Here is a 12,070-nt window from a genome sequence, read left to right on the forward strand (position 1 = left end):
GTGCAACTTAACTTTGCTGAGAAAAGAGTTTTTTGGGTTTTTTATCCAACATTTTTATTATTTTTTGAAACTTCAATTCCAGTATCTAAATATTCTTAAGAGTTAAGTTCATTGACTTTTGAAAGTGTGTAGGCCTACTTGCATTATACTGTTATATTATGATTATATATTCAGTGGCATGAAATGGTCTTTAAGTGACAATAATGTCGTATATCACAATTATTTCTGCGGGACAATATATTGATCAAAACCAAAAGTAGTTATTGTGACAGGCCTAGTTACATTTACCTCAGAAAAGCCATTTAGACAGTGACCATAAACTCGATAGTTAGTTAGTTAGAAAAAATACCCTAGAGAGGAGCATATTACATATTCATTATATATATTCAATATTTAATGTATGCTTGAATAAAACAGTCAAGTTTTTATGACAGTGAAAAACGAATTAAAGTAGAAAGAATTGAAGTGTAATTACTTAATAATTAAACTTACTTTTATTATTATAAAGAAAAATTACTTGTGTGTAATTTAATTGTTTGTAGGCTTATACAAATCAGTATATGTTAACCTTCAATAGTATAGTAGAATGTAACCGCTGACTTACTTTATAGTTTAAAGCATTAGTTGAGAATTTTTTTGTTCTTGAGAAAACGATACTGTAGGCTACCTGAATTATTAATTTAATACAGTATTGCTTTACTGAAAAACAGAATTGAAAAAAAAAAATATTCAAACATAAAATTAGCTTAAGGCAATACAATAAATTCTACCATAATAAAGAAACATTTAAAACAATTTATTTAAAATCATTTAAATAATATAATTATAAAAATAAGCCAAAATCTGCATTAAGATAGTAAAATAAATAATACCATAATATAGAAATATTTAAATATTTTTTGCATGACAGTAATGAGAATTAGTTTTTTTTTTTTTATCATAAAATTTGCATAATCACAGCACAATAAATACTACTATAATACAGAAATATTTAAAACAATTTATCTAAAATCTAATATATATTTTTGCATGACAGTTATTTTTTCTATTATACAGTAATGAAATGCTAAATTGAAATGATAATAAAGTCACAATGCCCAAAAAACGTAAATGGCTCTAAAATTTGAGCAAAATATAAATTATATATTGATTATACTTTATTTTAAAGTGTCCATGTTACAGTGTAATTATACATTTAAGTACTGAGTAATAGTAATTAACTACATGTACTGACTACTTACTATAGGGTTAGGGTAGATAATTAGGGTTTGATTTAGGGTAAGTTGCATGTAACTATGCCTAATTTATAGTTATTACTATAGTAAATACATGTAACATGTCATGTGTGACAAGGACACATTAAAATAAAGTGTTACCTTGAAAATAAAATCATTTTGATTTTGGGGAGAAATAGGACCTGGACATGTTTTTTTTCTATTCTTTTAATGTTTTATTGGGTACACTTGTTAATAAACTGCCCATGTGTTTTACGCACTGACAAAGTGTCTCTTAACCTGTGAAAATGTTACTCACTGGAGTAAGGATAAACAATTTGTTCAATCATCCTGACCAATAACGTTGCTCCAGTCCTGACATGACCTGTCAACACGAGCCAATGAGAGTGCATCCTCTGAGATTCTCTCTCTACTGACCTATCCTTGTTCTCTTCTCATCCTTTTCATCCAGCTCAGCGCTCTCTTGCTCAGGACGCCCATAAACTACATTCAGACTATGCCAGAGCATTTAGGCAGGGGTCCATGACATGTCCTCATCTGGCTGAACCGAGAATCACAATTTATCCTGAAAATAAGTCATGTTGACAACTGTCAATATAATACTCCAGCTTTGTTATGTTGAGACGGCCATATGGCACATGGAGAATGTGTGCTCATATGTTCGCAATTCGAAATTCTATTAAGAAAAATGTGATAAAACATCTTGGTTTAGACGGTTTAATAGCTTGTTTACCTATTCAGAAGTCTTTCATACAGGAGACAAGTATGCTATCAAGCCGTGCTGAATAAAAGCTTTGTTCCTCATCTCTGGCATTCTGATGTTCCCCTGTTGAGAGCATCTCAAAGGAAAACAAGCTTGCATTCATATTCCAATATCTGATTGCATCGTGTGCCCGGAGTCCAATTCATAAGTTTTATAGACATCTTTAATGGAGATTAAAACAGCGCTGGTACTAGAAGCCCATTCAAGGGAGGACATTCAGTTGAAGTCAATATGAGATTGAATAAATTATGCCATTTTAAATGGACAAAACACTTCCGTCACAATGAAAAATATTTAACTTGAATATAATAACACTAAGCAGTCAGTTAACCTGAGCATGTATACACTCACAAATCTGACTATCAAAAGATGGAGATGGAGGACAGAAGCATTCTGGAATAAAAACATCTAATATAATAATAATAATAATACATTTAAAATTCTATTTTATAATAATAAAAATTATGCAGTGCTAACTATTAAGTTTCACGTTTATGAGAAACATTTTCAAAATAGTCAATAACTGATAATAAAGCCAATCTAAGCTAAAAACCTTCTTTGGAATAAAGATTGAATAAAATAAAATAAAATATAAATATTAGATGAAAAAGTTAAAGTTGAAGTACTGAAATTACTAAAACTGATATAAATCATAAATTAAAAATAAATAGAAGTGAAAAAACTGATAAAAAATTCCTAAATTTAAAATGGAAACTGAAAATATATAAATAAAAGCTATAAATAATACTAAAATAACACTGCTAACCACTAATATCTTGAATTAAGTGTTTATAAGATTAATTAAGATTAATACAGAGAGTTTGGATATTTAAGAATAGCACCTGCAATTACAAATGTTTTTTCACTTGAAGTATTTTAAATTAGCCAAAAGCTGCAGCTAAACACTTTGCAAAATGTTGCGGTAAGGAAAAACACCTCTACACCTCCAACCAAGAAGGAAAAAGACATGCATAATTGGCAAGAAAATCAAATCCTACGAACAGTATAAAGCAAAATCTCCCAGGCAGAATAGAAAGGATATGACTAAAACCGAGGAGTGATGCTATCAGTAGGAGACTGACAAGAAATGAATAAAAGAAAGAAAGAGAACGTTATTTTTCTTTCAGATGCCCTTGATAACATTATTACAGAAATGTCAAATTTACTTTGTGCTTTCCTATCAAACAAAGCCAAAAAACTAAAGTCCGAACCAAACCAAAATATGTATTTCATAGAAAGATGATGTTCTCCATGATTCTGTGTTCAAACAAACAAATTTTGTTTCTCAATAAACTGTGCCAAGCAATAAACATTAAAGTATCTCAATTTGTTAATTCTAGCACATCTAAAGTGTAATATCCCAAAGGTCACGCACGGAGTGAGGCATTTTGTCACTTTTATGAGATACTAATGTGCTGCTGCCAACCTTGTTTATTGCTATTTTTTCAGAGGGCTCTAATAAAGAGAAAACAGGACATATAGCTACTAGCTCATACAAGAACAATGAGTCTATTATTGCCTAAAACTGGAATTTTTTAGACACAGAGATTAGTTAAAAATGGCTGCCCGGGGCTGGCAAATCCCTGCTACAGACTTTTTTCCCATTGCTGGAACATTACTGAGGAGACTCATCATGGAAAATGTGTTGTGCGGGAAAAGCATAAGCAAGCCAGCTGCCAAGATTCCGCTACCAAAAATTTTGTAATTAAACAGAAATGGATATTATTATATCGTAGACACCTTGCAGCTCTGGTCTTGTAAGTTGCTGAAAGCATGCCCAGTACAACTACGTTGTAAAAACGCTTTGTGAAAAGCTTGTCATTAAAAAATAAAAATAAAAACCATTCCAAAAATTTTGCAAATTAGACTGAATATATTTTTTTCTCAGTACGTAGCTGCTGTTCAATCTGGTTTTTGTAGTAAAACTATGTTATATTAACGTTTTTTGAGGCTACCTCCACAACTGTCGATTGCATTCATTTTCACGTCTTACTTTTAAGTGTGGCTTACTACAACCAAAATGTGACGTTAAATGCTTCTGAGTAATGCTGCTCTAGTCAGGAGCGATGAACAGATAAATTACATCTTCTAGACCTCCAGCATGGTCATATAAATATATTCTTCCCGACACCAGGGCTGCCGAGGGCCGCCACATGTTGATTGTTGACTGTGATTAGCAAGAGCGCTAATCAACAGAGACCGCTAGCAGCCTCGAGAGCAAGTCCCCTCTCACCCTTGGTCACGGTCATTCAGATCACAAGACAGCAAGCTGCCTTTGGGCTGATTCACATAAAAAAATGCAGTTGATGAGATTTAAACGCCTGGTAAAGGTCAGTGATTTCTCCTCTAAGAGCCTTTTTGTTCTGGCATTTAAAAAAAAAAGTTAGGCCTACTATAACAACAAGACATGTGTTAACCCAACAGCACTTTCATCTTTTCACATGAACTGTTTTCAATGGTAAATGCAACATAATTTGTTTATATACTCAAATTCATAATGGGAACGGTCTGTTCTAAATTGTCAAAAATGCAGAAGTATTGGAGATAAAGAGATGGAAGGGACTACTTAAGATATGCCAAAAAAATAGCAACAGGTATTTCGATTTCTCTGAAGTAACACCAATAGTCAGACCGACTGGTTCTAAGAACGGTAGGGAACGGTTACAGTCCCACTTGAGGTTGGTTCGGCATCTCAAGATTACAAACCGTTCTCGGTTCGGAAATTCTCTGTGATGGTAGAATGCGTTTAGTGACGTCGCCACTCAGGATTGGTCACTTGTCTGTTGCCTGGCTACCAGTTTCTCTGTATCTGGCCAGTCGCACTGCTTGAGTGAAGTAAGCACAAGTTAATAATAGAAATATCAGATCATCTACATTAGCTGAATTTAAATCCATGCTTAAAACTCATCTTTTCTCTTGTGCTTTCAATTCTTTGTAATTCTACTGCGTTTCTTGGCTTCATTTTTATTATTATTTTAATTTTTCTATCAATTTTTGCCTTTTCTGTTTTTCTTTCATGTACAGCACTTTGGCCAACCAAGGTTGGTTTTAAATGTGCTTTATAAATAAAATGTGATTTGATTTGATTTGATCCTCAATAACGCGGTCACTATTTACATCTCATACTATCTGTAAGCTTTAGACATAAGGGCAGTTTCCACCTATTTTTAGCATTATAATCCTCCGAATGCACACATTCGTCCGGACCGAGAGACTACACACACCTGTCGATTGTAGTAACATTTGCACAGTGAGATGAGATCTAACGTAGACTCGCGAGATCAAACGTGACTTGAGAAGAAAAACAAATGGGTCCTCCATTTCGATGTCATCAACTGGTTCTCTTGGCGTGAGTTTTGTTTTACGGGAAGAAAAACAAAGGGAAAAAACGAATATGGGTGATCTTCTTTCTCAATGCTCAATACTTTTGAGGCATGTTTGTGACTGCAAAGTTTCAGCTATAGAAGCAGGCAACATCCGATTGGTGAAGCTTCCTCAATCTCACTGGCTATCATGGGTAATCATAATGACATCACACAATTGAGGATTTTTTGGACAAAAAGTCGGTTGCGAGAAGCCTTGAATCAGGCCCCCCCTTCTCGGATTTGGAGGTGCTGATCCTCATTCCCTCTCCTTGCGGTAAACCACCCAAGTAAACGCTGAAAGTCACAGCTTGATGAAGCCATCAGGACAACATCATCCTCAAAATACATGGTCAAAATCCTGAAATTTACTGGGAAAAAACCAGCACCTTCTCCCAAGAATGACCCACAGGTATATATTTATTAAATTAAAGTAATAAATGTAGACTAAGTATTACAACACAAACTACATTTGAGAGCTATAAACCAAGTATATTCGCGGAGCAAAAAGAGACATGGGCCAAATTATAACTCCTGGTTTCTAGACTGTCGGCTTTTGCCAGACCATAATGGCTTTGTAACAAGCCCAACCGAGCGAGAGAGTGAACCCAATTATGCTGTCTCTGGCAAAACAAAAAGGGACAATTTAAGACAGGCATGGCAGCGGAAAACTGCTAAAATGTTGGCCATCCATATCCGTCAAGATTTACAAAGAACTTGATCTGGAGCAGAACATTCCGGATGTTTAATCTGGACAAGGCTGCGGGACATCGTTCTGTCTGACGAAATGACAAAATATAATTTAATTGATACAGTTCAAGAGAATATTCACATTTCCCTCAGTTCGTGGCTGGTCAACTGGTCCTTTTTCATTCCTCATTCTCATAGAAACTGCCATGCTGTCAAATATGTGTGTGGACTTCATAGGAATATGTTGCAGTCCCACTGTTTCTATGGTGACTTGGCCATATATCAGTCCCTGATTCGCAGCTGTTCTCTGCTAATGGAAATTGTACCATGTGCTCGTGAAAACAGCTCCTATTGACACTTTTAACAGTTGATGGTTCCCCACTACATGCGTCTAGCCTCACTGATTATACATCACATACCTGATGCGTTTTTTTTCTTGCATGATAGTCTTAAAATTACCTGTACCACCCTCCTAGTACTCATATTCCACCATGCTGGAATGTGGGCGAGTTTTTAGGGGAGGGGGAACAAAGGAAAATGACTTTACACAAAATTCCTTTCTTAACGCGTTTTGCTTCCCTCATCTGATGTATTTCTGAGTAAAACATGAAATTCAATTAGATCAATGAAATGTAGGGCATTCTAGGACAGACCTTTGAATTTTTTATGAAGCAAAAATTATTCTTTTCATTTGTAACTTGACTTGCAAAATAAACAATAGCCGTGTGAATCAGAGAAAAAGACAAAAATGGAGGACAATTACTCAAGGGGATCTCAATCAAGTTTGATTTCTCAGTTTTCTTGAGGACACCGCGCCTGCATGGAGGAAGGTGCTTTCTTATAAACAATCCCACCTCCCCCATCTCCTACATCTCACCTAGTCTATCAGAAATAGAGGCACTTCTTTACGAAGCAGCTTGGCAGTGAAGACACTCATTAAACACATCAGGAGGAGAAAAACGAAGCACTGTCAATCTCATCCAACAGATTCACAGCCCAAACCACAACCACAAGCAGTGATGACACTCATTATACACGTCAAAGGGAGAAAAAGAAATACTGTCAATCTCCTTCAACCCCTTGATTGAAGAATAGACATTTGAGAAAAGTCAACCTCTGTAATCACTAAATTGGTGTGATATGGAGAGATTTGGACCTGTTTAGCATATGATAAACTACCGGTATTTATTTTTTTAAACTAGATTTGATTTACCAAACTAACAATGAAAGCAGATATTGAAACTGAAGTGGTGGTGTTTTACTGTAGCGACTAGCCAGTTATTTTGCCTGTGATATAAACTTTAATCTCCCCTCTTTATAGCTCAATAAATGAGGCTCTATATGAGCTGACTCTGGTGGGCAAGCTCTCGGATGGATAAGCAAAAGTGGTTAAAATAAAACGAACATTAAAATCCTTCTCCCAAAAGAGAAAAAGAAGCACTTTATCTTCCATTCTGTCCTTTTACTGTCTTTAATAATAAAACATGTCTCTATTTAACTCTGTTCTCAGAGATATTAGCAATTATGAATAATTTTATCTTTAATTATAGTCAACTTCAAATCAAAATTGACTATTTACATTCATAATACATCTGGTGTTATTGTGAACGATTCATGGAGCACATTATTCCATTAAAACCTATTTGTTTTCGTATTCTTTTATAAAATGTAACTTGCTCCGTTCTGAAACGGCTATCCTTTTCGGCTGACGTCACCAAGCCCTCCGAGTGCGCACTAACCAAACTTGATGCCATTATCTACTGACAAGCTATTTGTCTGTCAAGAGCACAAAAATATGGCTTGATGTGATGCAATCCAGCACAAAAACGCCAATCAAAACAGTTATCTCCATTTGCGAGTTCACTCGCAAAGCAGGGCAGCATAGAAAAGCGTACATTAAGGAACATACCTCGTGTTTTTATGACTTTCATGATGCTTCACCAGACTGCATTTTTGATTTTGTTTTCCACTTTGAAATTTCATGGATTTGTCGAATAGTATTCGATAATACACTCCCAGCCACTCCTCATCCACGTTCGATGTTTATGCTGTTTCCTAGTTAAAAATTGGACATGAAGAGGAAAGTAGGAAATATACGACAGCGCGTGAGGTGCGAGGGGTGCTTCTCAATACTCAAATTGATGCTTCCTCGTTTCCTTGCTCCTCCGTCCTCCAGCCCGTGACCCGGAGACCAATCGAACTCAGCCATCTTGAAGGGCATCTCAATTCCTTTAATTGCACCGTGAGGAGGCGAGGACCGAGGAAGCTTCCTGAGTCATGAGTAAGGATGCACATGGTGTATCCTTCCCTCGCATCCTAAGGGGGTGGAGCTGAGACACGAGGAAAGGAGGCGAGGAAAGGAAACAAGGATGCACAAATAAGAAATGAGAAGCTGCATTTCATTGTGGGCGGGGCTACCTGGCGCAACATGGCAGAAATATAAGCAGTCAAAACGCGCAGTTTCCCGTAGTGACACTTGCGTGATGTTTATTTTTTTGCTCAAGAGGATTAGAGTAAAGCGCCGTTGTGCTTCGGGCAACCCGAGTTTGAGTCCCGGCTCGCGGACCTCGGTGGATTAAGTGGATTAGATGTAACATTTACAGACATTTGAATTTAACACCCAGAAACACTGTTATCGAATAGCTAAGGTATACGCTGCTTAGTATGGTATCGTATAGGCCTATACAAGATAAGCATATATTATTTAAATAAATTTTAAATAATTATTTAAGTCTAGCCTATATTTTTAACATTTTGTAAATGAAAGAAAAGTTAAAATTACACAAAAAGAGATTTTTATAATAAAAAAAAAAACAGATTTGTGAGAGACAACAGAATTGAAGGTGTCTGAATAAACATGAAATGTCATCGTTGTTAGCAAAAATCTGGCCAATAACAGATAAATTTGATCAAATTACGACAAAATTTCCAACTGACATGCACTGCATCATAGTTTGACTTCGAAATAGCATACTATCATACTACTCTTATTAGTTCTGTGAAATTTTGTTTGTAAAGAAGTGTAGCCTCAATCAGCCTTAGTTTCAATTTTATTATTCCCCTAGCAAATTTAATGGGAATTTTGGCTCTTAAAATATTCTCTGGTCAGAGCCATAGCCCAGTGGTTACAGTAAAAAATGGTGCTCAAGAGTTTGAGTCTAGCTGGACCATGTTTGATAGATCTGGATTGATGGCACATCAAACCATTTCTGGCATCAAAGCTGAAGAGACAGAATGGTGTCCACAGCTCCATGATCTTGTAAATCAGTGGCTTATTAGACATCAATACATGAGGACTAAGAACATCTAGTAAAAGCACACACACCTCTGTTTCGCTCTTGACAAACTGAGTAAATCGAGACCTCGCCATAATCTAACTTTAATGGGGGCCTCCATTAGAAGTATTACATTGCCTGGTAACAAACCACAAATCATGCAGGCTGCTCCATTATTGCATTTAGAGTCTAGGCCTATAAAAAAAAAACAGTGCCCGGCAAAAAAGAAACAGAGCTGCACATAGCTGTGGAGAACGACAACAGGGTGGACACCCTGTCAGATAGAAGATCCACCTGTTAACTCCTATCCAGTTACAAAAACCTTTTTCTTCATGTGATGCAACCGTTGGGTCGAAAAGGTGTGCAATCCTAAATAAAGAATAAAGTTCAACATATAATATGTGAGGAAAACTAGCCATAAGCATTTCATCTCAAAAGTAGGAGGCTTGAAATGTGCCATGTTTTCTGAGGTAACGACTGAAATGTAAAAAGCCTTCACGTGCTTGTAGAACAAAATAGTAGCGATTTATCCAGCTTATTTTTACGTAAAAGTGGGCGTGGCCATTTGTAACTTGAAAATGTGTCATATAAGCTGTACAAAACAGCACATTATGCTGCTTGATGTCATAAGCTGTTTTTTGTATTTTATTTATTAACACTTAAAGCACGAGTTTGTAGTTGTACGGTTTACTTCACTTTATTATTTTTTTACCTATAGCGGCTAATGAATCAGAAGTCTCGCACATTAACAATAAAATGGCTTACTTCCGCGATGAACAATTAAGGTGGATACTGTAAGTAGCCAGCAAAAATATTTCAATACATGGCTAGATTTGAATGGCCATCAGTGAAGATCCTGCACAGGCCATGCTAACAAGCAAAACGACTCAAACATCCAACTTTTTGTGACCCAATGTTGTCCGTCTTGGTTTCGGCGTCAATACTTGACATCAATAAAAGGACGCAGGGGCCATTAACACACATTATCCCCAGGATACACATTGTGAATCCACAAATCAATCTGTTTTGATTTGATTTAAAAATAATAATAATAGAAAAGCCAATTGTTTGCGTTCACACTGCATGGTTACCACGCAAAACCAACACGCTATGAGGGTTTTAAGTTACAGCAGGAACATTAATCTCCCCAGAATTCACGCCGTTAAACCTCAAATCCTTAAATCCTATTATTCTATCCTCCCTTAAAGTGTATAATTTGCCTCGTCTCTTGCCGACCAGCGTATTTAAACGTTGTGGGCTGGTGTGAAGAGCTTCAAGGGCCTCTCTTGTCAGGAAAGCCCAGTATGGAAAACAAACCTTGTGCCGCTCAGGCTTCAGATCAAAACACCATTTGTTCTCTGTCACTTCTGTGTCATTTTTTAAAGATATTCTCCGGTTACACTCCGTAGCATCTGCTATATATCTAAATCTCACACGAATATGAGGCAATTTGTTAGATGTTAGACTGAATTAGACACTTTTATGTACTGGTAATGCTTTAGAAAGCTCTCTGACACATGCCATATTTCACTCAGATCAGGAAACAGGCGACCCCCTGCTTGTTTAAAGAGCAAATCATTGGCCATGATGTTGCCATCACAACGTCCAGCAGCTAAAATGTCACATCACCTTTCCCGACATGCCTAAATCACCAACAAACTGCTGTAGGGAGAGCTGAAGTGTGTTGTTCCTTCCACCTGTTTGCCTACAAGCCACGTTTCCAGGTTATTAAAGCACGTTGATCATAATCAGTGTGCCTTATTTTTGTAAACAGGAAAGCTGGGAGGAAATTAAGTTAGATGCATTTTCTTTAGACAGTGGTGGATATTACAGCCATCCTTCTGTGTCACAAATTTCATTTACCTAAAAGTCAGACTGAAAAGATGGTGCAAATGTTAGGCTACTCACCCTTAACAGGCTCCCTATTGTGATGCATTTAAACACAAATCTGCCTTAAAAGGATCAATGTCTAATTTGGTCACATTGTGATGCTTAATACCCAAAAAATACAGCATACCTGAGATGACGCAGTGGCTCTATGGTCTCAGGGTCTTTCTCGTTGGAGCTGTGGTTCATCTTGATTGATTCAGTAGCACTTATCTCTGGCAACAATCACCCCGTTATTGCTCTCTCTTTTCCGTCTGTGTGCCCTGCTTCTGTCTGCTGCCTGATAAACCCAGGCTCCATGCGTAGATCAGCTACTCTTGCTGGAAGTGTCAGCCAATTAAGAGGCAGGGAGACACCGGGAGTGCCGTCTGATTGGCTGAGCACCCCTGATGCTGGAGAGCTCAGTCAAGCATAAACCACATCCCTTTCAGATGTAGCATCCTCAGTCCGAGAGTATGTCTATTTCAGTTCAAACACTGTGCTGTTTTGGCACATCATCTATGAAATACTACTGGTCATGCATATATTCATGCATTGCAGTATTCATATTCAAGAATGATTTTAGAGAACAATATAAGACTAATTCATATAAATTGTGATGCCACTAACATATAAACAAAACAATGTTGCATTTTAAAGTACTTAATCTTATTATACATATGTATTGGTTAGTTTGTTTACATTTAACATAAGCAGTATGCAATGTTTTAAATAATGTGTGTTATAATTAATGGAAACATACCTGGATTAATGGAGATGGCTACAGTTAGCGCCACACTGCCGTTTAGAGGTCGTATCGTGTCATTGCAGACAAGCACAAAGTTCTCCTATTAAAAGAATGGGGAAATAAACACAGTA

General features: G+C 36.5%; 1 protein-coding gene across 1 annotated transcript in view; it reads right to left on the reverse strand.

Moving 5' to 3' along the window:
- yjefn3 (YjeF N-terminal domain containing 3) overlaps positions 1-11,522 on the reverse strand; it is a 36,529-nt gene extending 25,007 nt beyond the window's left edge. Inside the window, exon 1 of the mRNA XM_056256450.1 lies at positions 11,343-11,522. Within this exon, the coding sequence (XP_056112425.1) occupies positions 11,343-11,401 (59 nt within the window). The 5' untranslated portion in view covers positions 11,402-11,522. The remainder of the gene's footprint in view (positions 1-11,342) is intronic.
- Between the last annotated feature and the right edge of the window lie 548 nt (positions 11,523-12,070).

The sequence above is a fragment of the Rhinichthys klamathensis genome, unplaced genomic scaffold (assembly GCF_029890125.1).
Source record: "Rhinichthys klamathensis goyatoka isolate OS25496 unplaced genomic scaffold, OSU_Roscu_1.1 h1tg000127l_1, whole genome shotgun sequence".
Classification (NCBI taxonomy): Eukaryota; Metazoa; Chordata; class Actinopteri; order Cypriniformes; family Leuciscidae; genus Rhinichthys; species Rhinichthys klamathensis.